The 27,462-nt window shown below is 40.9% G+C and overlaps 1 protein-coding gene across 3 annotated transcripts in view; it reads left to right on the top strand.

Moving 5' to 3' along the window:
* The window catches only part of LOC132811753 (collagen alpha-1(XV) chain-like), a 262,882-nt gene that overhangs the window by 199,258 nt on the left and 36,162 nt on the right, over positions 1-27,462 (top strand). For all 3 annotated transcript variants that reach the window (XM_060822847.1, XM_060822846.1, XM_060822845.1), the window contains 7 exons: positions 134-169; positions 2,069-2,143; positions 2,242-2,307; positions 10,904-10,939; positions 13,349-13,402; positions 24,219-24,293; positions 24,419-24,454. In XM_060822847.1, the coding sequence (XP_060678830.1) occupies positions 134-169; positions 2,069-2,143; positions 2,242-2,307; positions 10,904-10,939; positions 13,349-13,402; positions 24,219-24,293; positions 24,419-24,454 (378 nt within the window). The remainder of the gene's footprint in view (positions 1-133; positions 170-2,068; positions 2,144-2,241; positions 2,308-10,903; positions 10,940-13,348; positions 13,403-24,218; positions 24,294-24,418; positions 24,455-27,462) is intronic.

Here is a 27,462-nt window from a genome sequence, read left to right as displayed (position 1 = left end):
CCACAGTCTCTCCAGTTGGTCTGTATTTTGTACATAGTAAGGAAATAGATTCACTCTGCTCTACTCCCCTCTCTCTTTCAGCTTTCAAATGGGACTGTGATAAGAGTCAATACTCATGATTTCTTTTCCACAGGGACCAAATGGTGAGAAAGGAGAACAAGGATTTAAGGTAAGACTTTGCCATTTATGTCAGTTATGGTCAGGTTATTAAGAAAGAGGAAGAATTGCACCCAATCACTGCCCCCAACACTATACAGGTCCTTCCTTGGTGAGCACTGACTCCTTTAAACAGTTATCATATTTTAACACAACGGAATAGAATTTGGCCTATGCTTGGCTTCTTTCAGTACATGAAGTCGGAGCAAAATTTAGACTTGGAATGGTGAGTGTCCATTCTTTATAGGCTTTGTTTCTTTGTGGTTTTTTTGTCTAAAGTGTTAGACCCTTCAAATATTTTTACAAACGGAAGCTAATTCCTGTTGAAAGACTCCAAACAGAAACTAATCATAAGTAAGCAAGGTAGGCGCTGTATTTGCACAGCTCAGGAAACATCAGTGAGCCTCATAGCCAAATGTGGACAGTGATGACCTTTTTTTTAAACATTAAAGAGTCCAATGGAGGAGGGGAAGTCGGGTTTGGATCTGAACCCCCCCCCGCCCCCCACTAATCTCACTTTGAGGAAGATGAGGGAGAAACACCACTGAGGCAAGGCTGACCCTGTTGTCTGACAAAGCCAAGGGTGGTCCCATGAGTTGACAGGCAATCATGGGCAGTGTGGCGCAAGGATCAGGGGGACACATCATCTGCCGAACAGAATGCTGAATATATAGAAGCAGGTTGACATGGGTTGGCTAGCCTATGGCACTCTCCAGCTGTAAGAGGACAGCAGCAGAACAGGAAAGAGGTCAGTGGCGGAGAGTGAAAATGAGCAGTTAACCACTGGTGCCACATGTTTGCTGTATGTGTCCCACCCGTGCCTTAGCACCCAATTGCAGATACAAATGCAAAACACTACAGAACAACACTCAACATATCCAAAGATGTACAGATTGCGTGAATTGGCTACGCTAAATTGCCCATAGCGTTCAGGTATATATAGGTTAGGTGCAGAAGACAGAGGTAAATATAGGGTAGGGGAATGGGTCTGGGTGAGTTACTCTTCAGAGGGTCGGTGTGGACTTGTTGGGCCAAATGGCCTGTTTCCACGCTGTAGGAGTTCTATGATTCAATGATTCTATATCAGTTAGTCTCCATTGAGGGAGAAACAAATTTGGTGTTTACAATCGGTGACTCTCTCATTAGTTTAACACATGCTGCTTGACTAGCTGAGTATTTCCAGTATTTTCTGATTGTCTGCTGATCCGAAACCCAGTTGTCTAAGTACAGATTAATAATCTTATTCAATATTCAATTTACCTTGAACACAGTGATGCTGCTCACTGCAATTTAACTTGAGCTATTAAAACCTAATTTTCCACTTGGATGTCTACAGACTGGGTTTGCTTGCCTCAGTCATGACCTGGAGCTTCCAGCTGGGTCCAGGTGGACTTCGCAGGAGTCTGAATGGCTCCTCCACCCAACCCCATTGCCAGGTACAGCTCGTTCCCAGAACCTACCTGAGCAGCCAGATACAAATGAACTTTTCACTCAGATAAAGTACCTGTGGTACAGTGACCAGTGCCAGCACGTAGATGTTGTTGGTCTCCAAGGATCAACTTGCATTGGCTCCTGGTTACACTATGGGTTCCAAAATGGGCAAAAGCCAAACTCTACATATTCCTGCTCAGCCTTACATCAGAAAGAAGTATTAAGGCTTCCATGCGTGGGAGCAGCTAGTAAACGGGTATTTTTAACCAGAGAATAATGAGGACACACCAAATGAAGGAAGTAAAGTACTAAATTGTAGATGAGGCAAATATGGAGTTTTAAGTAAAAGTACCAAGGACACTCGATTAACTTTAACCCACATAAACACATTTGCATGTGGTGCTGAGGGCATTAAAAATGAATTGCTCCTCAAATTATCGCATTATTTCACAAAGTAGAATTTATTTATTTAATGTCACAGGGTGAACGTGGTGAAGATGGTGTTGGTAGGCCAGGACCTCCGGGTCCTCCAGGTCCTGTCGTGTTACTACATGAGGTGAGCAATGCAAAATCCTGTGAAAATCTTTGATGGTTTTCTGCTTTAGGATGATCCCATTTCCAAGTCACCCTTTCCAATGTCATTCAATGTTCTAGTTACTGATGAACGACACTGAAGGACATCTCAACTTGAATGGAATCCAACTACTTCCTGCACTGCCCGTGAGTGTTTTCTCCTCAAACTATTCATGTGTTTTGGCATTTTACATCTATTTGAGTCATATTGTGAACTTCAACTTTAATTAGAATTATTTTAATCTTGTACTCTAAATTCCTTATTTTAGAAAGTACCTATAATCAACTAACCACTGAATTTAGCATTTTCTCATATAGTGATACCACATTTATTTGAGAAATGGTGAGAATCTTATACTCACTTCCCATGCCTGCAGTAGGTGTAAGCATTTATCCAACAGCAAAGTTCATACTGGGTCTTATACACTTTGTGAGGATATCCTCAGATGAACATTAAACGTTAACAGCATTTTGATTCCTGAGAAGGGCAGCTTTTGTGATTTTTAAAATCTTTTCACGAAACAAATGAAGACTAAATCATCTTTCAGCATCTTTGCAACCTCCCCAGATAGCTGACAATGTGGGATTGCAGATATCCCGTGACCTGGTATATCCAAATTTCCTGCCTAAAGAGCAGCCAGAGAGATCACCGAGGTGCATCAAAAACCCCTACAGATTTGATCAAATTCCAACACAAGCCCCACTATCAGAAACAGAAATTGCTGAAAAAGCTCTGTTTTTGTTTCTGACTTACAGCATCCACAGTTCTTTCAGTTTTGCCCACCATCAGAATATTCAGTTTGCCCTCTGCTTGGATCCTCCGGGTCAGAAAGGAGACAATTTGAGATCAGACAACTGGGGTTGACCCCTCCTGCCACAGTATCATAGTAATGCTGGGTCTGCACAGAGTTTGGATCTATTCTACTCACGTTGGCAACCTGGCCTGCATTCACCATACATTCAGCATCCCTGATCTGAACAGAGGAACATCCATACTGCTAGCTTCCTAAAGCTGGACACTTTTTTTTGATGGGGAAATGCTGGTTATCTAAAAGACACACAAAAAATTGTGACTGCATTTCATGTCTTCAACCCAAGCTGTTACAAAAAAAAACAAGCAATTCTGTATTATCATTATATTTAAATATAAATGTACACAACTAAATCCAGCGAGAAGAAATATTGGTTTGGAATGTTAGCCAAGGACAGGTTTAAGGTGAGAGGAGAGTGATTTAAAAGGGACCAAAGGGCCCACTTTTTCACACACTGGGTGATGCGTGTGGGGAAGGAGTTGTCAATGGAAGTAGTAGAGATGGGTAAAATTACATTTTAAAAGACATTTGGACAAGTACATGGAAAGGAAAGGTTTGGAAGGATTTGAACAAAATGAAAGCAAACAGGACTAATTCAGTTTAGCAATCCTGGTCAGCATGGACATGTTGGGCCGAAAGGTCTGTTTCCGTGCTGTATGACTCTAAGTTTAAGTCTAAGTGCTAGTTGGACAAAATATTGATAAGCTTCCCACTGCTTGTGCTACTAGTTAACTCGACACATTAAAACACTGGTGTCAAAATCTCCAGTAATAGGTCTACCCCTCTGGTACCCAGTAAAGAGCTTGGCAGCTGGCCACTGAAAAGCACTGGCATGTGTTGCATCAAACTTACCCAGCTCAGGTATCAAATTGTTCAGTCTATTGCAAAAGGTTAACACAGTTCCAAACTTCCATCATGAGGCCACTATGAGTCCATTTATCATGTTCTTTCCCCTAACATTTCCGGGGTACATTTCTTACCAGTGAAACTTTAGAACTGATTGGTAATTTTGTTTCAAATAAAAACTCAGAGGAACACATAGAACATAGAACATTACAGCGCAGTCCAGGCCCTTCGGCCCTCGATGTTGCGCCGCCCTGTCATACTAATCTGAAGCCCATCCCACCTACACTATTCCATGTACGTCCATATGCCTGTCCAATGACGACTTAAATGCACTTAAACTTGGTGAATCTACTACCGTTGCAGGCAAAGCATTCCATACCCTTACTACTCTCTGAGTAAAGAAACTACCTCTGACATCTGTCTTATACCTATCTCCCCTCACTTTAAAGTTGTGTCCCCTTGTGTTTGCCGTCCCCATACTTGTAAAAAGGCTCTCCCTGTCCACCCTATCTAACCCTCTGATTATCTTGTATGTCTCTATTAAGTTACCTCTCAACCTTCTTCTCTCTAATGAGAACAGCCTCAAGGCCCTCAGCTTTTCCTCATAAGACATTCCTTCCATACCAGGCAACATCCTAGTAAATCTCCACTGCACCCTTTCTAAAGCTTCCACATCCTCCTTATAATGCGGTGACCAGAACTGTATATAATACTCCAAGTGTGGCCGTACCAGAGCTTTGTACAGCTGCAGCATAACCTCCTGGTTCCGGAACTCAATCCCTCTATTAATAAAGGCCAAGACACTGTATGCCTTCTTAACAACCCTGTCAATCTGGGTGGCAACTTTCAGGGATCTGTGTACATGGACACTGAGATCTCTCTGCTCATCTGCACTCCCAAGAATCTTACCATTAGCCCAGTACTTTGCATTCCGATTACTCCGTCCAAATTCCATTTGCCACCTCTCAGCCCAGCTCTGCATCCTATCTATGCCTCTCTCTGCAACCTACTACTTCCTTCATCACTATCCACAACTCCACCGACCTTCGTGTCGTGCGCAAATTTACTAACCCACCCTTGTAAGCCCTCATCAAGGTCATTTATAAAAATGACAAACAGCAGTGGACCCAACACCGACCGTTGCAGTACACCACTAGTAACTGGACACCAAGATGAACATGTTCCATCTACTACAACCCTCTGTTTTCTTTCAGCAAGCCAAGCAAATTAAATTCAATATTTAAGTAAATGAAGCAAGTAAATTAAGATTGGTCACATTGACCCAAATTAATAATGGTATTTGCGTCTTTGGTAAGGCAGGAAAATAAGTATTGATTGGGTTAGAATGTATGTAGCATGACAGCATGGTGAGTTCAATTACTGAATTAATTGAACTATTTGAAGTTAAGTTGTGACTTCTTTGTACTTTGCTGCTGGTTCTGTTGACTGTTTCTGCTGGACTCTGCTCCTAATCAGAAAGGTACATTTCATTAACCCAAAAAAAGTTTGACCTGAGTTTTATATGGACTATATTCAAGGGCAGCTTTGAATATAAATATTGAGATGACTAATGAGATTCTATTTCCTTACACCGATATATTTGAGGAGCGTAAATTGTGGAATGGTGGTGACAGAATCAGGGTCCCACGATTCCTTAGGTGAGGGATGAATTGGAATTTCATAACGAACTGCCAATGGAAGGGTGAAGGAACAAAAAATTCCAACTCTTGTGCTGGGTGCGAGCAGAATATAATTTGCTTGCCCACAATTTGTATGTGAAGAAAACACACTATGTTACACAATTTGCATTATTTACATAACCCCAGTGCCAGGGTTTAATTTACATTGCCAAAACTGGTAGTCGTCCAAACATTGCCCGCAGACATTGCTGACTTAGTCAGAGCTCTGCAAACCTCAAGGTTATGGGAGAACCTTGCTCACACAGCCATATATCACCGGCAGACTATAGGAAGGCTGAGGATGAGGACAGGGGATCTCTTCCCAGTACAAGAGCTTAGATAACTTCCCCCATTTGACTTTTGCCACTAATCCCACCACAGAATATAGGATCCAGAGGCAATCTTCTGTTTTCTGTAGTTTTCCTAGTGCCTGATATGCCTGTGGAATGATGTGTCTAAGCATCTGCCACACTAGTGAGACCAAAGAATCAGACTCAAGGAGTGACCTTCTGGAAATGGTTAAGAATCCCATTAAATCTCTTTTCTCAGTAGAAACTAAATCGCAGTCTGAGGAAGATAGAATTTGTCTTGATGTTTCAAACTTTAGTCAATTTTGTTACTGAAACTAACAAGTAAATCTGATTGACCATTAATGGTCATTTAGAGGATTGATTTGAGGGGCTGAATGGCCTACTTCTGTACTCTGTGCTTGCAAATGAACCAGTGAAGCTTCCAGGATAGGGAATCCCATAGCCTGGGCCACACCTAGTTATTGTCTTCAGTTTATGTTGGGGAATGAATTAAGAAATGATATTAATATAAAGGGCAATGGATATGTGAAACGTATCATCATCCTACCCCACTGACCAAATAGGCTGTAAATGCTGGGTCAATTTATTGAAATGTTCAAAACTGAAGCTTTGCTGGGTAAAGGCATCAGGGGATATGGAGTCAATGTGGGATAATAGAGTTGAGGTATGAATCAGCCATTGAGGAACAGATGCCTAGGCTGTACTCCTGTTTCTCATTGTTCCAAAATAGCTGCAATGAAATTTGGAAAAATATACAGCGTCCCAATGAGTGCGATGAAGATGTCTCTCATGTTCCCACTCAATATATTCTGCACAGTGGTTACCCACATCTGCACAAGCTGTTTATGATTTTTCCACCCTGCTTCAGGGGGTTAAAACTTACAGGATAATGAGCACAGGGGAAGAAAACTTAGGACGCAAGTGTGTGTGAAGTGATAAATTAATCTCCATCCAATTTCTGAGCCAAGGTGTGTTTCTCTCTGCTCTCAACTTAGCTCAGAGCTTTTGAAAATTGCAACAGTACACTCCAATTCCCCATTAGTAGCAGACAGAGTGCAAAGAAAGAGTATGGCTACAGCATGCAGTGCTGATGTTCCGAGTAGTAACTCTAGAATCTGTTAATTTACCCACAAGTGTACTACTTGGACTTCACCCTTCTGTTTGAGGCTTCTCTAACTGCAGCGGTCATCACTTGTTAGAAAGTAAAGGCACAAATTTCTTATGTCTCCCTGAAATCTTTTTATAAATTGTCACAAAGCCTGGTTTGTAATGGTGAGTGGATCAAAGGATAATGTTGCTACATTGTGGTTTTTTTTGCAATGTAGAAGGATGCTGAATGTTTCTGGTTGTGATCCAATATCCTGAACCAAAAAGAAGAATTTCTGGAGCAGAATCATGAATCTTCAACCCATGCCCCTTAAAGCATCTGTTGTCTTTTGTGAAGTATTCTAAGTCACACACGGTACATATGACTCTGCTGGTGCTCTGAAAAGAGTCATTTGATCTCTTTGGATGCTGCACCATGGTAACATTCAGGGCTGTTTGCGATTTCAACAACAGAGAACAGCTGCGTCAAGTGATTCCCGGGAGATTTTAACAAAGAATAGCTTGCAATAGCCCTGAGCAGGATTACAAGCAATGTTTACCGTAGAATTACACTCCCAATACATACATATCAATTTCATATTTTCCAATTCATCTTCCATATGTGCATAATGTTTTTCTCTATATAGATCCTTTGTTAAGTATTGACTAATCACACCTGACAAAGAAAGATTGTTCTCTACGATACAATCATGATGACCTTTCTCTGCCAACTTTCCTTCTGTTGCTGCAGCCAGCAAAAATGTAAGATTAAAGAGAATTTTCCTAACCTTCTGGCTACTTTCCTGCCTCAAATTTGTTACCTCAGAACAAGATGTTCACAGCCCCCATAACTCAGGCTTGCTATGGAGTCCCACCCACCTCCTACCAGCCGCCTACTTTGGGTCCACTCTGAAACCTGACCTGTCACCCGGCTACCCTGGAGTCAATTTCCCTTTTATTCTGTTATTGAAATTAGTGGCTGACAACCCAAAGGCAGCAACAATGGATGACTGATGTATCATTCACAGGAGAATTGTCTGAGTACTATAATGCAGGCTGGAACTGTGAAGTAACTGTTCTGGAGTACATGAGGGCTTAGAAAGACAGAACTATCAATGGGAAGAACTTTACTATTCAATAATCACTGTCTATGGTTTGGTTAACATGGATGTTCTTTCTTCAGAGATAAATCTTTTAAGGTAGAATATATGTGTTTCTTAAGGAATAACAAAATGGAGTTAACTTTGTATTGTTTCCAAACCTTTCCACCACTGGGAGTTTTCTTTTGTCATGCCTGGATCTATTGTAGACTAATTGAGAGAGACTGATTGCTGCGATGAGTTAACAAGCTGATTAATCATTGTGTAGTGAGGTCACCAGCATGATAGAATGTGACTCCTTCAATTCTATACCACAGGAGGCTGCAAATGTTCAGCTGTTGGCTACTTTCAGGATTGAAATTGATAGATTCATGGCACTGAGGGAGTCGAGGAAAATCGAGTTGATGTCAAAGTTCAGCCAGGATTTTATTACAGAGCTGAGAGTATGGGGTTCTGCTGTGTCTCTTTAAGTACCCTGGCCTTTTCTCACCTAACAATTCTAATATGGTGGAAGCTTAATGTCTTTAATTATGTCTGCAAGGGCAAAGCTTGAGAACATTATTTTATGTACCAAAGCTCGCACTCTTCCAAAAAACAATCCCACAATATACACCAACTGAATTGCTGATCAATTGTGCAGTTTAAATAGTCGCACCTAGCTACACACCTCGGCAGGGGGCTGAGATTTTTGTGAGGTGAGCACCATTTGAAGCAAGACTGAATAATGTAAGGGGAATGTGCATTCTGCCTTTAGCAGGTGATTAAACTACTTGGAAAAGAACATCTGACATGGAAGAAGCGTGCAGATACCACCGCAGAAAAACAGAACATGCTCAATGTTCATCTGCAGGGACAACCCCAACACTGCTTCGAAAGAAATCATGAACCACTTTTAAGTTGTTGCTGTGTGATCTACTGGCTCTGCCTGAGAGAGTGGAAAGGTGCTGTCGCCTGCATAGCTGCATGAGCGCAGTGGAGGTGCTCTGCAATTTGACGAGGTTGCTAGCCTGTGGAAGTCCCATACACAGCCCTCCTGGTTCTCTGTTCAGAGGGAGTGTCATGTACTTACCCCTCCCTCGCATAAGCAAAATGGCAGGCACTCCCCCCCCTCCCCCCCATACCACAGTTGATCCTGAGATGTCGCCTGCTCCAGCCTGGAATGATCTGAGCCAAGACCTTGATAGCCGTGGTCATGGCTTTCTCCATGCTGGCTTCATCCTGTTCTGAGGCTGCAAGAGGCAACAGATTTCACCAAATGTCTCCTTCAGAAAATGGAAATGCTCACACACTATTCCTGGCTGACTTTGAGGTAAAGGAAATGCACCTTTAGCTGTGAACTCCTCTTCCGATCCTGGTCGTGCCTCAGTGAGCAGTCTGTCCTTGAAGTTGTCCTAGTCAGGCTACAGGCCAAGGAGGAAGGGTAAATGCAGCGGCCATGTCTGGGAGTAGGGGTCAGTCCACAGTGCTTGAAATTAAAACCAATGCAATCACCACATTCAGCACGACCCCTGTCAATTTTACCTAGTGTAAATTGCATGAGAAATCCTCAATGTTTTTATACATACAAATGGAGATGGTAGAAATTGTTCAGCAACAAACTTGAAAGTGGTTAATATTTATTCTTTCAATATAATGCTGGCGCTGTCCCAACAGATAATATTTATCCTGCGTGTTTAAGAAATGACATTAACTGGAAAGGTAAGGCGACAAATGGGAGCACTGCCATTATATCAGCATTCTACAATGACCAGTGCCAGTATGGTGGCTCAGTGGTTAGCACTTCAGCCTTACAGCGCCAGGCACCCAGGTTCAGTTCCAGCCTTGGGCAATGTCTATGTGGAGTTTGCACATTCTCTCAGTGTCTGCGTGGGTTTTCTCCAGGTGCTCCAGTTTCCTCCCACAAACCAAAGATATGTGTGTTACGTGAATTGGCCATGCTAAATTGTGTTAGGTACATTAGTCAGAGGGAAATAGGTCTGGATGGGTTACTCTTCAGAGTGTTGGTGTGGACTTCTTGGGCCAAAAGGCCTGTTTCCACACTATAGGGAATCTAATCATCTCCCTACTCTACTTACTCTGCACACTCTCCTGACACTCCCACTAACACTCTCATCGAAACAACATTTGGTGTGAGCTGCACTGGATGTGTGTGCCCTCCATTCCAAAATAAAATGGCACCTGTATCAATGAGGAGAGCTGAGGTTTGTGACTAGTGTATTTGGTACAAATTATAATGTTTAAAGAAATGTCTACATTCGCTTGGAAAATACAACATGAAGGAATAATGCACTGAGAAGCACTAATTATTTTAAATACGTCTGAGTGTCTTGATAAAAAGAAACAACTGAACTGTGTCACACATTGTCAGCATTAACCCACACTTCCTAACCCATTTATCGAAAACATACACCTACTTACCCTCACTTTGGCCATCATCACATTAGGTACCGCTGGTAGATCACAAAGCATTTTGGATTTTGCCTCGTTGCTTTTATCTGCAAGTATGTTGTTGGCAAACTACCCATTAACATCAATAGTAAATGCGGCAGAGCAATACTCCACTCACTGGCCCACCTCCTAGGTTACCAGGCATTCGAGGTGAGTTCTTGTCCCACCGTGAGGGTCATCACGAAATGGTTTGTAAGGTACTCGCTAAAGTCAGCAAAAAAGTGGGATAACAATCCAGCCCATGAGTTAGAAGCCAGAGGTGCCTAGTGGTCTTTGAAAGGTTCTAACTATAGCACGTCAAAAGCAAAGCAAAGGTGGCATGCATGTGCATTGCATGCCACTGCTGTTACTTGGACATGGAAGCCTAGTCCCTTCTGATTTTGGAATGGAATGCTTAGAGTTGCTGTTTGACCTTTGGCTGTTTTATGTGTTATATTTCTTTCTTCTTGTTTTTGCTTCAGGGATCAGAAGGTATGCCTGGTCAAGCTGGATTTCCTGTAAGACCCTTTTAGTTTTACTTACTTCATAACCATCACTAGCACTGACTAAATGACAAAGCAGGTTCATTTACCTTTTACATTGCTTCCACCTTGGAAATAAGCTGGTGTTTGGAATGCCAATTAACATTTCAAATGTTCACAACTGAAATGGAAAAAAGACTTGAATATACAGTATGTAGTTCCTTTCATGATCCCCGATTGTCCCAATCTGCAATGAATCAACAGTAGCCAATTTGTGCACAGCAAGATCCCACAAACAGCAATCATGTTCATGACTGGGGCAGAATTCTTATTCTAATGTGGCTGAGAGGCAAGCACACCAGCAATATCTAATTATTGGCCAGTGTCAGTCTGCCAAATGTTCCCACTCTAGCCTCTTCAGGGAAACAGTTTCGGAGGGAGTAGGAGGTAATGGTCAATTAGGTCAATTTGTGCCAATTGACTGCACTCTTCATTCACCCACATCTGCACCCCAGCTGATGCCCAAAGATGAACTGATGACAGTCTCCCAGCACCAGGTAAAGGAGTCAGAGGTGCATCCTACCAAGCTTCTCAGTATGGATCTGCATGGATCATGGAGTGGCAGCATGCCATCCTTTAAAGGGGCAACCCCTCCACAATGGTGGCTTGCAACTGTGGCCAAAGTACATTTTGTTCCGTGTACAAGTCTTCAGAGAGCACTTACAATCAGAAGCACCCTTGCAGTCCCCACCTGCAGTAGTACCACACACTGCAGTCAGTGGGGCTAAAAAACCAATCCGCTGCCCCCCGCCCTCACTGTCTGCTCCGCCCCTCCCAGTTCCAGGCAATCCTGTGGACTGTCCTTGTTTCAGACCCCACCCTCAGTCCTTGTATGGACATGGCTCCAGAGTTTTCAACCCAGATTTCTGCAACTAAAATTCCACTCCAGACCTCCTATTGGTCAACAAATTGGTGCAAACTACTCCTCCCATCTTAAGTTAGGGGTCTTTTACAACCAGCTGAGAGGGTAGTTGAAGCCTCAGTTAACATGTCCTCAACATTAGGCAGCTCCATCAATGCAGTACTCCCTTACACAAGGCTCTGGTCAGGGATTTGAATCCATCAGCTTTTGACTCAGAGAGAAGAGCACTAAGATTCACACTACTTGAGTTTACATTTCTAGCTGTGACAATATTGTCTGGAGATTTGATCTGTTGTTCAATTTTAATCAAGTGCTGTCTACCTATCTTGTTGGTAATTTTGATGGTTTTGCACTAATGGTTTGTATTGTACTCCTAATAAACTGTTCACTACAGTATTGACAAGACATGATGTTGACACCGGCAACCAACATACATTAATGTTGAGAAACAGTTGCAAGTTTTGCTTCACAGAAGGATACAGAACATTGAACCAAAGATAAATGATGTTTGGAACGGTTAGACAAAATCTTGGTGATGTCAGCATTATTAAAATAGTTGCAAATGAGGGGTGCTGATGGATCATGAAGTAGAAAGATGGCAAGGATCCAAGGAGAAAACTTAATATTTGGGCCATAAGCAGCTGAACAAATGATCAACAACGGAGAAGTAAAGAATAGATAGACTACAGAATTGGCAAAATTAATGAACTGGTCAAATGAGACAGTCAATGCCAGGATATAATCCATGAACTGCATTCCCCTCTCCTTCTAGGTACACATAGCAATATTCTTCCCAACTCCCAGCTACCTCTGTCTCCTTCAAAGGTCTTCATATAACCTACGTGGTGTACAATGCCTTCAATCACCTCCTCCTAATCCTTCTTCTACAGAAAAAATGGAACAGTGAAGCTAACAACTTGGCTCACCTGAGCGCTGACCTGCTGACCACTGAATCAAATTGAAGCCGACGGAAATCTTTGACATCCAGTTCAACCCATGCAAGAGCTTCAAACCCCACACTTCATACTTTCCATACCTACAGACTTGACTCTTTCCCTTTATTCTGGAGCGTTTTGCAATCCAGAGTGACCCAAACTTTTTCTCACCAATGAAGTACTTTTGAAATTTTGCTATTACTGTAATATAGGCACCACAACAACCAATTTGCCCAAATAAATGTGCTCATGAGTAGGTAATCTATTTGTGATATGGGTTGGGGGTTGAGAATACATATATGCCATGGGATCTTTGAAGTGCAGCTGAGGAAACAGATGGGGCTCCACTTTAAAGTCTTAGCTGAAATGACAGCACATCTGAGAGAGCATCTTCTGTGCTAAGTCTCTAAGGAATTTGAACCCTCGGAGAATATTTCTGAATCAGAAGGAACAAGGAGACCAATAAGCCAAGACGGGCACAAAATTATATTGTACACATTTGATAAGCGCATGAACATTAAAATAAAGTTTAACGATTAACAAGTATCAATGTTTTTTTAACAGTCTGGTTTTGTCCTATTTCTTCAGGGCCCTAGAGGACCCAAAGGTGACCTTGGAATGCCTGGTTTTCCAGGAATAAAGGTACATCAAATCAAATTTCTTTTTTAAAAGTCATTTATCATAACAGATGTTAAGAGTTTAATAATATCAAGGATGACATTTTTGAATGTGTTTTATTAGTGTTTTAATAATCTCAATCTTTCTTAGCCTCTGAATGTGTTTGTATGCATAGCTGTGGCTGTTTATGTTGCAATTAATTTTGAGACTATTGTGCAATAATATTGAGAAAAGAAACATGTTTTTGAAGCTTTACATTATGTACTCATCAAGGCAAATACAAGAATACCAAATTTCTAAAGGAGTAACAATTTATACCTGATGGGAAAATGGATTGATGCGTTGACTCTGATTGGTCAAGACATTGGCATGGAGAATGTATCAGTGAACTTTTGCCCCTTCACTTTGTTTTAAACTCAAAAAGGTACAATGCCTCGATATATTCCATATGCTTAGTAGAAGCCCCTTGATATGAATATGTGCAGTTTGTAGCAAATGTAAATGAGCCATATTTAGTAAATGAGTCAAGTGACTACTCCTGCTCATCATTCATACAGTAATATCACTCACATCTCAGTTTCGTAACATTTGTCCTTATTTACCTTTGATCTTTCTTATATGCAAAATAAATTCAATAGAAGTATGGTCACTACCATCAAAATGCTCTCCTCCAGCTTTATGTGGTATGGTGGCTCAGTGGTTAGTGCTCCTGCCCCACAGCACCAGGGAACCAGGTTTGATTCCAGCTTTGGGTGGCTGTCTGTGTGGAGTTTGCACATTCTCCCTGTGTCTGTGTGGGTTCCCCTGGGTGCTTTGGTTTCCTTCAACTGCCAAAGATGTGCAGGTTAGGTGCTAAATTGCCCAGAGTGTCTGGGAAATGTAGATTAGTCAAATTAGCCATGGAAAATGTAGAGTTACAGGGATACGGTTTATGTGTGGTGCTTTTCAGAGGGTCACCATGGACTCGATGGACCTCTTCCACATTGTAGGAATTCTGTGCTAAAAATGTGTCCACAATTGCCCCTTCTGTTATTGGACCAGCTATGTATGAACTAAAATGTTTCTCCTGAGTACATTTTAAGCTCCCTTTTGTACCGTTCACATGATTTTATTCCAGTTAATATGACTGTAGATGAACCCTCCTGCTACTGTTGTTCTGTTGTTTCTGTAAAATTGTTGAAAGCCATATAAGTCAGTGCCTTTATCCAATGTCTAAAAACCAAAAGACCTTTTGATTGCGGATCCAAACAGACTTGTGTAGCCCTACTAAGCTTGGGCCCTTTCGGAAACAAAAGTTATTTTTAAGTCCGTTTGGACCTGAACAGACCTGAATGGACGTAAAAGCAGAGTTTTTTTTACCCAAAGGACTTCAATAGACCTATAACAATAAGTGTATCTGAAAACCGAAAAAATCCTTTATCCAAAAATCAATTGGTACCGTGGTTTTCAGATTATGGATTCTGAACCTGGAGTGATAGGGATTCAATAGTTAAGCGAACAAATAGGAATTTGTCCAGCTACAGACATGATTCAAGGATGGTATGTTGTCTTTAGGGGTTTCTGCATTTCTCCATAATTTGCCTCTGTATTTGTTCTTCGGTTCTTTCTGACTATTCAAGAATCAATTGCCTCATTAATGTAATTATTGTTTTCTTTGTTCTCACCTGTCATCCTTCCTCGTAACTGTGGTATTCCTTTAACAATATTACAACACCCTCTCCATTTTTCTCTTGCTCCTCTATCCATCTGAAAATGCTTGTCGCCAGAAATGTTGAATTGCCATTGCTTAAAGCGTGTTTCAAAAATAACTAAATCATATTTCAAGTGTCTGTTCCCTCAGCCCATCGACTGAATTTACTGCATTCTTTGCGTAGAAATGTGCATTTTTAATTGCTGAAAAATTGCTTTGTTCTCTACTTTGTAATCTGTACTATTCCTGCATTCGATAACTTCCAAAAATTTTTCCTACCACTTGCTTTACTTTTGACCCTTTTGACAGTCAGAATCCTATCCCCTTGCTCTGCCAACTCCCTCAATGCAGGCTTTTGCAGGTGTCATTTCTTCCAGACTGACTCCACTGTTCCTCTTCAGTGCCATTTCTCCAGTTGCACAAGCATTCACATTTTGTTGCTATTTCATGTGGGCAGCATTGGGAGCAATCTAGAGAACACTTCCTTTGAGCTCCACTTTTGTAATTTCCTTCCTAACTCTGCCCTCAGGACTTTTCTCCTTATGTGTTTAGTATTGCTTTGACTGATCACCTGTTTAGTATTGCTTTGACTGATCACCCTCCACCCCTTCCCAGAGTGCTCTGCAGCCGTTTAATAACATCCTTGATCCTGGCACCATGGAAGTAACATGTCTATCTGGAGTCACGCCTGAGGCTTCTGAATTTCCTATTTGTTCTCTTAATTATTGAATTGCCTGCATTGCTGTATTTTCCAGAGAAGCCATATCTCCACCAGGATTCAGAGCTGCAGTCAGTCACGGTTCGAAGCCAGCCAATTTAAATTTTAAATTCACAAACTCCAACCTCAAGGCCTTGCCAATGCAGCAAGCTAGGGTTGCACAAGATATCTCTGCCATGCCTCAAATGACAGAAATTATTTTGTATGATTTATTGGTCTTCTCGGTGTGTTACCATAGGACCTGCCACATAGGCAGCTGGCCCTGTGACCCGGGTGCATTTTGTAACCATCCCCCTGTCCAATCAAACAATAGTCAAATAATGGGTGAGCTTGTACCTCAAATTCCACCTCATCTTGCATCCCCAAACGATTAGTAAGTAATTACCAAATAATTCAGGGACTAGATGCTTATATTTGGTTGCTTTAAATTTTCAGCATTGTTTCATTCTAAAGTATAAACTTTGGAATTCTGAGGTTTATGGTATCAGTGGGTGAACAATTAATACTAGCATTCAGCATTCTACTTTCTAATGTAAATAGCATACAGTGAAAAGCAATATAAAATTGCTAGGTATTCGGGCTCTAATTCTTAAATATGAAGACATGTTTATGTCTGTTTTTCTTAGCTCGAGAGGGAATGCCTTCACCCCTCAGACTGTAATGGTTCAGGAAGGCACCCTACTATCGTCTCAGGAGAAACAAGGGGTGACCAATAACTGCTGGGTTTCTTAGTGATGCCCACATTCCAAGAATAAACATTTTAAAAAGCCAGTTCTATTAATCTTTAAATTTGCAAAATCTATTCAAGTACCACTGGATTAATTTTAGATCCAGTGAAGTCCAAGACATGGTAATTAATCAGCATCTCTGACCTTTGTTCAGAATATTGCTTAACATCAGAATGGTGAGAGAGTTAGAAATGGAAAGCAGGATCTGCATTGCACCAACTGTGATGATCTGATCATTAACCCTGAGCAATCTCCATGTCCCACCTTCAGTCCATTATCCCACTGAGCAAAGTTCTGCAAAGTATCTGGAAAGTTACCAAATGTTGGTAAATTGATTAACCATTCACTCAGAGTTGCAGATTGTCAAGACTTGTATCTTACAGAGCAAACACAGTGTATTACACCAAGACCCAAGTCAGTTCCTGCTCCATATATAACCAACACTATGTGATGCTCTTTAAAGTCTCAATCACTTGCATCAACATGTGGATATGTACAAATAATATCCATTTCTTGAAACTTTAATACGGTGAGCTTTCAAAGAAAAAATTACTACTGTCAAGTATCTAAATCTATACTTGTATTTGACTATCCACCTTTGCAAGTACCATGAAATGAACACATACTGTGGATATGAATACCTGCACATACTGTGGAATTTAACATGCACCATAATTCTGAATATACTCAGTTAGTACGATAATGTATGTTTGAATATTGACAGTAGATCTGAATGCACCATGTGAGTCTGAATATGTACTGTAGACTTGAATATACTGCCTGGATTAAAGGGTTGTATTATGAGGGCAAGATAACCAAGTTTGGTCGATATTCATTGGAGTTTAGAAGAAGCAAAGGTGATATTATTGAAGAATATAATATTATAAGGGGACTAGATATGCTGAAGGGATTGTACCCATTATGAGAGAATATCGAACCGGTCTGGTGGAGAGACTGTACAGTTTAGAATAAACAGATTTCCATTTAAGACAGAAATGAAAAAAAATTATTATCTTTTAGAGGATTTTTAAAATTCTGTTCCACAGACAGCTTTGGAGACTGGCGAATTGAATTTATTCAAAGCTGAGTTAAACAGTTTTTTGATCAAGAGATCCAAAGAAAATGATTAGCTATGTATAGGGTGTAAGGGTCAGAAAGAGTAAATGCTAAGACGTGCCTTTGGCAAAACCCACTATGGTGATGTGATACTAAGATGTTGAGAGACAGGACTTACATTTGGAAGCAAATAGCTTTGTTTAGTGAAAGGCAGTGTGGGTTTGTGAGGAAGGTCATGTCTCATCAACTTGACTGAGTTTTTTTGAAGAGGTGACAAGAATGTTTGATGATGGAAGAGCAGTGGATGTTGTCTACATGAAAGGCATTTAATAAGATACCTTGTGGCAGGCTGATACAAATAGTCGAGCCTCATGGGATCTGGGATGAGCTAGCTAGATAGATACAAACTAGCTTGGTCATAGAAGTAGTGGTGGAAGGGAGCCTTTCGGAATGGTGATCAGTAATCAGTGGTGTTCCGCAGGGATTAGTGATGAGACCTTTGCTGTTTATAATATATATAAATGATCTGAAGGAAAATGTAGGTGGTCTGATTAGTAAGTTTGCTGATAACACCAAAATTTGCAATATTGTAGATAGTGAGGATGGTTGTTAAAAGATATAGTGAGATCTGGATAGATTGCAGATTTGGGCAGAGAAATGGCAGATGGAGTTTAATCCGGACAAATGCGAGGTGGTGTACTTTGGAAGATCAAATTCAGGTGCAAATTATACAATGAATGGCAGAACCTTTAGAACCATTTACTTACAGAGGGGTCGAATATAAAAGTTGGTAAGTTACGATACAATTATATAAAACTTTAGTTAGGTCACATTTGGAATATTGCATGCAGTTCTGGTTGCCATACTACCAGAAGGATGTGGAGAGGTTTTGGAGAGAGTACAGAGAAGGTTTACCAAGATGTTATAGGGTCTAGAGGTTTTAGTTCCCTGGAGAAGTTCGATAAACTCAGATTGTTTTCACTGGAAAGACGGAGACTGAGTGGTGACCTGATAGAAGTCTGCAAAATTATGAGAGGCATAAATAGGGTGGATAGTCAGAGGCTTTTTCCCAGGCTGGCAAGGTCAACTACAAGAAGGGCACAGGTTCAAAGTGAGAATGGGAATGTTTAGGGGTGAAGTGCAGGGAAATCTTTCACACAGAGGATGTAGAGACCTGGAATGCATTGCTAGTGTAGGTGGTGGAAGCAGGCATGATTACAATTTTTAAGGCATATCTTGATAGACACATGAACAGGAGGCGAACAGAGGAATAGAAACTGCAAAAGGGCAATAGGTAGCGGTGCAAGGGTGCTTTTCAGAATGGAGATCAGTGAATAAATAAGGATTAAGAATTGGCATAGGCCTGGTAGACCAAAGGGCCTATTCCTATTGTATTGTATTTTTATTGTATCACTTCATATGGACTTATTGGGTGAAGAGGTAACGATCTCAGACAGATAAGTCCGACCATCTAGAAGTTCCTCATATACTCTGTAATAAGAGCCTCTTGTACACTACACCAAGTTGGCTCTGAAAGTCCCTGAAAGGAAAGTGAATGGTGTTGTAAATCTACCAAAGAGCTAATACAAAATGATGAGCAGTAGTGAGAATTCACATGACAACTTGGCAGAATAACAGGTTGCAGTGAATGTCACAATCAGATCAGCTCTGTTCTTACTGAATGGCAGAGGAGTCTTGATGGGCGGAATGGCCTACTCCTGGTCCTGCATATATGTCATGCACGATATATACGATTGGCCTAGATATAAAATATGAATATACTCTGTGATTCTGAATGTGGTCTGTGGTTCTTTCCCACAATATACATATAGCAACAGAAAAACACTGGAAGCAGACCTGGAGAGAAACGTTGAGCATTTCAGGTTGATGACCTTCCATTAAAAGGTGATGAAAAGTTATTGACCTGAATCATTGGTCCTTTTTTCCTCCACTATGTAACCAGTGACGTTCGCCCAGGCCTTTTTTTTGTTCATATTTCAGATTACTAGCATCTGCAGTATTTTGCTTTTGTATAGTTCTGAGTGTGAATTGTGGATCGGAATATGTACCATGGATCTGCAATATACTTTGGATCTACCTCTGTACCTGTGATTCAGATAGATCATATGGATCTCAATATATCCACGTTTTTATGTAGATTTGTGGATCTGAATGATTACTATGGATCCAACTAAATATGTAAAGTTGCATTGATCCCATTGAGGAGAAAATGAGGACTGCAGATGCTGGAGATCAGAGCTGAAAAATGTGTTGCTGGAAAAGCGCAGCAGGCCAGGTAGCATCCAAAGAGCAAGAGAATTGATGTTTCGGGCATGAGCCCTTCTTCAGGAATCTGATACCATCGAGGTTGAATCTGAAACACCATAAATCTAAGTATACAAACTGGATATGTATATGTACAGTACAACTGGATTAAATTGATTTGTATTGTTAGGATGTGAGGAGCTTTCAGCAAAATATTATTTGAGGAGCTTCTAGCTGAGAGAAAACAAGGACTCCCCAAAATCTCTTAGTCATAGAGTCATAGAGATGTACAGCATGGAAACAGACCCTTCGGTCCAACCCATCCATGCCGACCAGATATCCCAACCCAATCTAGTCCCACCTGCCAGCACCCGGCCCATATCCCTCCAAACCCTTCCTATTCCATCCAGATGCCTTTTAAATGTTGCAATTGTACCAGCTTCCACCACTTCCTCTGGCAGCTTATTCCATACATGTACCACCCTCTGCGTAAAACGTTGCCCCTTAGGCCTCTCACTCTAAAACTATGCCCACTAGTTCTCGACCCCTTCACCCCAGGGAAAATACTTTGTCTATTTATCCTATCCAAGCCCCTCATGATTTAATAAATCTATATAAGGTTACCCCTCAGCCTCCGTTGCTCCAGGGAAAACAGCACCATTTCCCCAAAACACCTATTCAACCTCTCCCTATAGCTCAAATCCTCCAAGCCTGGAAACATCCTTGTAAATCTTTTCTGAATCCTTTTAAGTTTCACAACGTCCTTCTGATAGGAAGGAGGCCAGAATTGCACACAATATTCCAAAAGTGGCCTAACCAATGTCCTGTACAGCCGCAACACGACCTCCCAACCCCTGTACTCAATACTCTGACCAAGAAAGAAAAGCATACCAAACACCTTCTTTACTATCCTATCTACCTCTTGCATGAACTTATAAACAATAGCTTCAACCTGAAGCCTGGCTACTATCAAGTAACACGCTGAGGTGTCTCACTGCATTTCGATTCTCTTTATTTACAACACATATCCTTAGAAATACTGAGGGGTATTACAGTGTCCAGTCCCATGAAGCAGTAAAGCTGAAAGGCCTTAAACGGTGACCTTTCCCCAATGCACCTCTGCAGCAGCCACACCATGCTTTGCTGACTACTTCAGCTTGCAGCTCAGGGTTAGCTCTGGACATTGGAACATGAGAGTCTGCAACACTCAGTCAAAGACTTGTATTGGAAGGCCAGCAAGTTCCAGGCATTTCAAAGAACATTTCTTACCGAGTTGATGGTGCAGTTGATATTTGTCTTGGTATTGTCTCTCCCTGGAAAGAAGCTTGTGAAGCACAGAGCCCTGTGTTACAAAGCTGCTCAGAATGGACTCCAACAAAATACACTGCATGTGTCTCCACATCTTCTTTGCAAAGTCACATTCCACAGGGAGGTGGACGATAATTTCTTCCGCAACATAGCCACCTCAAGGAGCATTGTGTGGAGGGAGTAAGACTCCAGGTGTGTAAGAAAGATCTGACAGAAACCAGGTTTCATCTTGGTGCTTGCTTGTAAGTACTGGCAACGTTTCAAAAATTTAATCAGACATCTCAGAATGAAACATATTGTGCAGAGGACTCTATATCGATTGCACTATTTGTAACTTGAAATGTCTTGTCCTCAGGCTGCATACCTAATGTGGGATGTATCTGCAAAAATGAAGACTGTTACAATCATATATGTTGATTCTCTTGCAAACTCTGTGATGTTTAAGTTGAAATGTATGCATTTGTAAATTTTAAGAACGTAAGTATAGTTATCAGGAAAACAAGACTAATGCCAAGTAACATTTAAAAATAATTATCTAAGTTTGCTCACTGAGCTGGAAGGTTCATTTTCAGACGTTTCTTCAACATACTAGGTAACATCATCAGTGAGTCTCCAGTGAAGCACTTATGTTAGTGACCCATTTTCTATTTATGTTTTTAGGTTTCCTTGGGTTGGTGATGTCATTTACTGTGGTGATGTCATTTGCTGTTCTTTTTCTCAGAGGGTGGTAAATGGGATCCAAGCCGATGTGTTTGTTGATGGTTGGAATGTAATGCTTCCAGGAATTCTTGTGTGTATCTCTGTTTGGATGGATGTGTTGTCCCAGTCGAAATAGTGGCCTTCCTCATCTGAATGTAAGGATACTAGTGACAGTGGGTCATGTTTTTTTGTGGCTACTTGTTGTTCCTGTATCCTGGTGGCTAGTTTTCTGCCTGTTTATTCAATGTAGTATTTGTTACTGTTCTTGCATTGTATTTTGTAAATGACATTAGTTTTGCTTGTTGTCTGTATAGGGTCCTTTTAATTTCATTTGCTGCTGTTTTAGTATGTTGGTGGGTTTGTGGACTTTCATGATGCCAAGAAGTATGAGTAGTTTGGCAGTCATTTCTGGGATGTCTTTGATGTAGAGGAGAGTGGCTAGGGTTTTTGGATGCGTTTTGTCTGCTTGCTTGGGTTTGTTGCTGAGAAATTGGCGGACAGTGTTCACTGAGTACCCATTCTTTTTGAATACACCGTATAGGTGATTTTCCTCTGCTCTTCATAGTTCCTCTGTGCTGCAACATGTGGTGGCTCATTGAAATAATGTTCTAATGAAGTTTCATTTTTGGGTGTTGGGATAATTGCTTCTGTAGTTCAGTATTTGGTCCGTATGTGTTGTTTTCCTGTAGACGTTGGTTTGAAGTTCCCCATTGGCTATTCGCTGTACTATAGTTTGTTATTGTTTTCCTCCTCTTTAGAGAATTTTATGCCAGTAAGTGTATTGTTGATAGTATTGAAAGTTTCCTCTGATGTTTTTTGTTTAGTGATGATAAGGGTGTCATCCAAGTAGCAAACCCAAAGTTTGGGTTGGATGGTTGGCAGAGCTATTTGTTCGAGTCTCTGCATTACTGCCTCTGCTAAGAACCCTGATGTTGGTTCCATTGGTTCGTCTGTGGGTTTTGTTTTTGAAGGTGAAGTGGGTAGTAAGGCATAGGTCCACTAACTTGACGACATTATCCTTGCTGATGAAGTTGGTGGTGTTTGGTGTATGTGTCTTTGGTTCTTCTAATAATGTAGTCAGTGTTTCCTCAGCCAGGTTGATGTTGATGGATGTGAACAGGGCTGTTATGTCAAAGGAGACCATTCTTTCATCCTTTTCTATCTTGGTGTCTAACCCTAGCCACTTTCCCCTACATCAAAACATCTCGGAAATGACTGCCAGATTACTCAGACTCCTTGGCATCATGGTAGCCCACAAATTCACCAACACATTAAACAGCAGCTAATGAACTTGAAAGACCCTATACAGACAACAAGCGAGACTAATGTCATTTACAAAATACCTTGCAAGGACTGTAACAAACACTACACTGGATAAACAGGCAGTAAACTAGCCACTAGGATACATGAACATCAACTAGCCACAAAAAGATATGACCCACTCTCACTAGTATCCTTACAAACAGATGAGGAAAGACACTTCAACTGGGAAAACACGTCTATCCTAGGACAAAGCAAACAGAGACACGCACGAGAATTCCTAGAAGCATGGCATTGCAACTGGAACTCTATCAGCAAACACATTGATTTGGATCCCATTTAACACCCTCTGAGAAAAAGAACAGTAAATGACATCAACATAGAAAATGACATAATCAACCGAAGGATACCTAAATGCAGAAACAGAAAGCGGGTCACTAACACCAGTACTTCATCAAAGGCTCACTGATGATGTTATCATGTATGGTGATGAAATGTCTGAACCTTCCAGCTCAGTGAGCAAACTTACATCCAGAACCTCAACCAGAGCTAGAAATCTTTTGAAAACTCGATAAGTATCTAAATAATTGGATAAGTTATAAAGTTGTGGCTGTGTTTAATTTGCACAAGTCAAGGGCAAAATGCCGATTCTTTAAGACAAGCAGTTTCACTGTAAGGTACTCTTTGTTTCCAGAAAGTGCTGGACAAATTCAGCAGCATCTGTGGAGAGTGAAGCAGAGTCAACATTTCGAGTCCTGCATGATTTTCGTCAGAATTGAGTTCAGAGGTTCTGAAGAAGAGTCAATCGGACTCGAAACATTAGTTCTATTTTTCTCTCCACAGAAGCCGCCAGATCTGCAGAGTTTCTCCAGTGCTTCCTAGTTCCGTTTCAAATTTCCAATATTCACAATATTTTGCTTTTACTCTTGCTATTTCCTTCTGCTTTGATCTGCAAGTGCTTTTTGTGACTAGATTCTTCATTTTATCTCCTTTTCCTGCTGTTTCCCTTTAACCTCCTTTGGATGGGAATTTAGATTCCACAGACTAAAACATAGGCAGCAGTTTTGCACTCTGTTGATAAGCTGCACACAGTGTTGCTTTTTGTTGTATCTGCAGGGTGAAAAAGGTGAGCCTGGAGCTGTTGTTGGTGCAGATGGATCTCTGCTGGCTGTAAGATCAAAAGGTCAAAAGGTATGTATGAGGAAGAGGAGGAAGATATTTTTAATTGTACAATTAATAATCCTGCATCCAAGATTTCTTGATATTTTGTAATTCTCGTTATTGCACAAATAACTAGAATCTTTCCTTTCCAACAGGGTGAACCAGGTCCACTGGGACCTCCTGGACCTCAGGTAGGAAGTGTTTTCTGCTTTAGGCATTGTTTTGCTGCATACTTCAAATGTATTTTACTGAGCGTTGGAGTTGCTGCTCTCAGCTGGAACTTGACATGAACGAAGCCAGTTAGACTAAATGCAGAATTATATTACCAGAATGGTACTGACGTTATCTGGAGACATTCAAGAAGCTAGCATTTCTCTCCTTCAAACATAGGTTTAGTGGAGAAATAATAGAGGTGTTCAAACTATGAAGCATTTTGATAGAGGGACTTAGGGAAAACTATTTCCACCAGTTAGGAGGCCTGGTAACCAGAGATACTGCTTTAAAATGATTTAGCAAATTAGAGATGAGGGAAAAATGTTTTTTTACATGGTGAGTTGTTATTTTAATTTTGTTCATGGGATATTGATCCTGCTGGCTAGGACAGCATTTATTGCTCACTGCTAGTTGTCCTCAAGAAGGTGATGGTGAACTGCCTTCTTGAGTTGCTGTAGACCTGCAATGCTGTTGCGTAGGAAGTATCAGGAATTTGACCCAATGAATGCAAGAGGACATTAGTGAACCAGATGGATTTTTACAACAATCATTTGTATCATTAGACTTTTCATTTCAGATATTTATTGTGTTTAATTCGCGATATTTATGGAATTCAATTCCAATTGGATTGTTGCAATGGAGTTTGAACCTGAGCCCCCAGAACATTACATGGAATTAAAGATTGTGTGTCCAGTGACAATACCACTTATGCCATCACCTTCGTTACGATTGGATATGCACCACCTGAAAGAATGATGGAATCTTATTCAAGAGTTATTTCGAGAGAGAGCTAGATATATCATTGAAAAAAAAATTACAAGATTGTGGAGAATGTGCAGTTGGATGTATAGTTCTTTCAGAGTAAGCATTGAAACAATGGGCTGAATGACCCCCTTCTGTCTCATTTATATTTCAATTCTTTCCTTTCCGTTATCTCTTCCAGCTACAATCAGAATCTACCTCCTGCTGCATTCTGAAGTGGCATTGTATTTGATCTCAGGGCAGATGCATGCTGTTTCGCAGCTGGTTTGTTTTGTTACAACTTGTAATTGGGAAGCAGTGGCATAGAGGTAATATCATTGCACTAGTAATCCAGAACCCTCAGCTAATGTTCTGGGGCCACAGATTCGAATCCTATTGTGACAAATTTGAATACAATGACAAAACCTTGAATTAACAGGTAGTCCAAATGGCAACCACTGTCGATGGCTGTGAAAACTCATCTGGCTCACTGATACCTTTCAGGGAAGGGAAATCCGTTAGTTGGTCTGGAAAACCTGCAGTGTTGTGGTTAATTCTCAATCACTGTCTGAAATGGCTTAGCAAATCACCAGTTATTCCAAGCATTGTGAGTGCCCCTACTCTAAAGGGCTGCAGCTGTTCAACAATATGGCTCATGATAACTTTCTCTGGTGCAATTACGGATGGGCAATAAATGCTGGCCTAGCAGTGGCACCCAAATCCCATGAACAATATTATTAAAAGACACAACTGATGCTACATGTTTGGTAAAGTGAATCTACTCTTTTTGCCAGATCTTCAATGTGGCAAGTTTACAATTCAGTAAATGCTTCACAGGTTTCAGTTAGATTTATTCTGCCACCTTCCAGTGTGAAGACATGTTGGAATGGTTACATGTCAATCCTGTCCACAGAGTCATCACACGTTCCCCAACATGGGTCGTGTACTGTTGGTACAGTACAGTATCAAGCATGAGATTATGAATGATTACTGTTCAGTTCAGAGATTTCCTCTCTTCCTAAACAAAATGGATTATTAACAACAACAGCAACAGAAATTGCTGAAAAAGCTCAGCAGGTTTGGCAACATCTGTTGAGAGAAATCTGTTCAAGCTTTGTTGAATGACCCTCAGAACTGAAATGGATTAACTGTTCTGATAGGCAAAAGTGAGGAGTGCAGATGCTGGAAACCAGAGTCTAGATTAGAGTGGTGCTGGAAAAGCACAGCAGGTCAGGCAGCATCCGAGGAGCAGGAAAATTGACTTTTCGGGCAAAAGCCCTTCATCAGTCCCTCCACTACAATAATCCAATTGGAATATTCCTGATGAGGGGCTTTTGCCCAAAACATTGATTTTCCTGCTCCTCAGATGCTGCCTGACCTGCTGTGCTTTTCCAGCACCACTCTAATCTTAACAGTTCTGATAACAACCATTCTGGACATGTACAGCAAATAATGATTTAGTTGTGCAACGCTTCTGTAACTGGATTATTAATTCAAAGACATGAGAATTAAAGAATTTGTATTCCATTTTTAAAGTCTAGAAATACATATTGGGGTATGTGTAAAAACTGACCATGAAACTGAAGAGAGTGGACCCAGCAGATTCCCCATTTCCCACAGGGAAGCTTTGTCTCCTGTTTGTCTTGTATGTAACTCCCACGCCAATAGGATTGACTCTTAACTGAACAATGACGTTGCTGCAATGAATGGTTCATATTAAGACATCTTCTGCTTTGTCCAGAGCCAGGTAAACATCTTCCAAGTAAATGGCTAAAAGTTGATTGACTGAAGGGTTTAAATTGGGTAAAACTGAGATCAAGATGATGTCGTACTATATCTTGATTCAGCTAATCTGAACCAAAAATAGGTAGCTGTCCATTTTACACATCAGCAATTAAGTGTTTGGAACAATAAATGTCAGTTCCACAATAACAGGTACCTCCCTGCAATCACACTTCACTACAGTATTCACAAATGTTACAGGGTCAGAGACACCATCTCTAGTTTTAGATATTGCTTGTTTGAGTAACCACAACAATCCCCAGAGTTTGCATTAAGTACAGGGAATTACATGGCATATTTTGTAAATGAGGCACGTATGTGAAGGCAACAGTTTTGAGCCTTTACAAAGGTGTTTTGGAGCTGTGCGGGCATACATAGCTTTATTTAAAAATACAAGTTTTCTATCATAGGAAATTATTTTTGTAGTTTAATGTAAAGCAAATGGACATGAGGATCAACATTG

The sequence above is a fragment of the Hemiscyllium ocellatum genome, chromosome 4 (assembly GCF_020745735.1).
Source record: "Hemiscyllium ocellatum isolate sHemOce1 chromosome 4, sHemOce1.pat.X.cur, whole genome shotgun sequence".
Taxonomy (NCBI): Eukaryota; Metazoa; Chordata; class Chondrichthyes; order Orectolobiformes; family Hemiscylliidae; genus Hemiscyllium; species Hemiscyllium ocellatum.
This window is presented reverse-complemented; position numbering and strand designations above follow the sequence as displayed.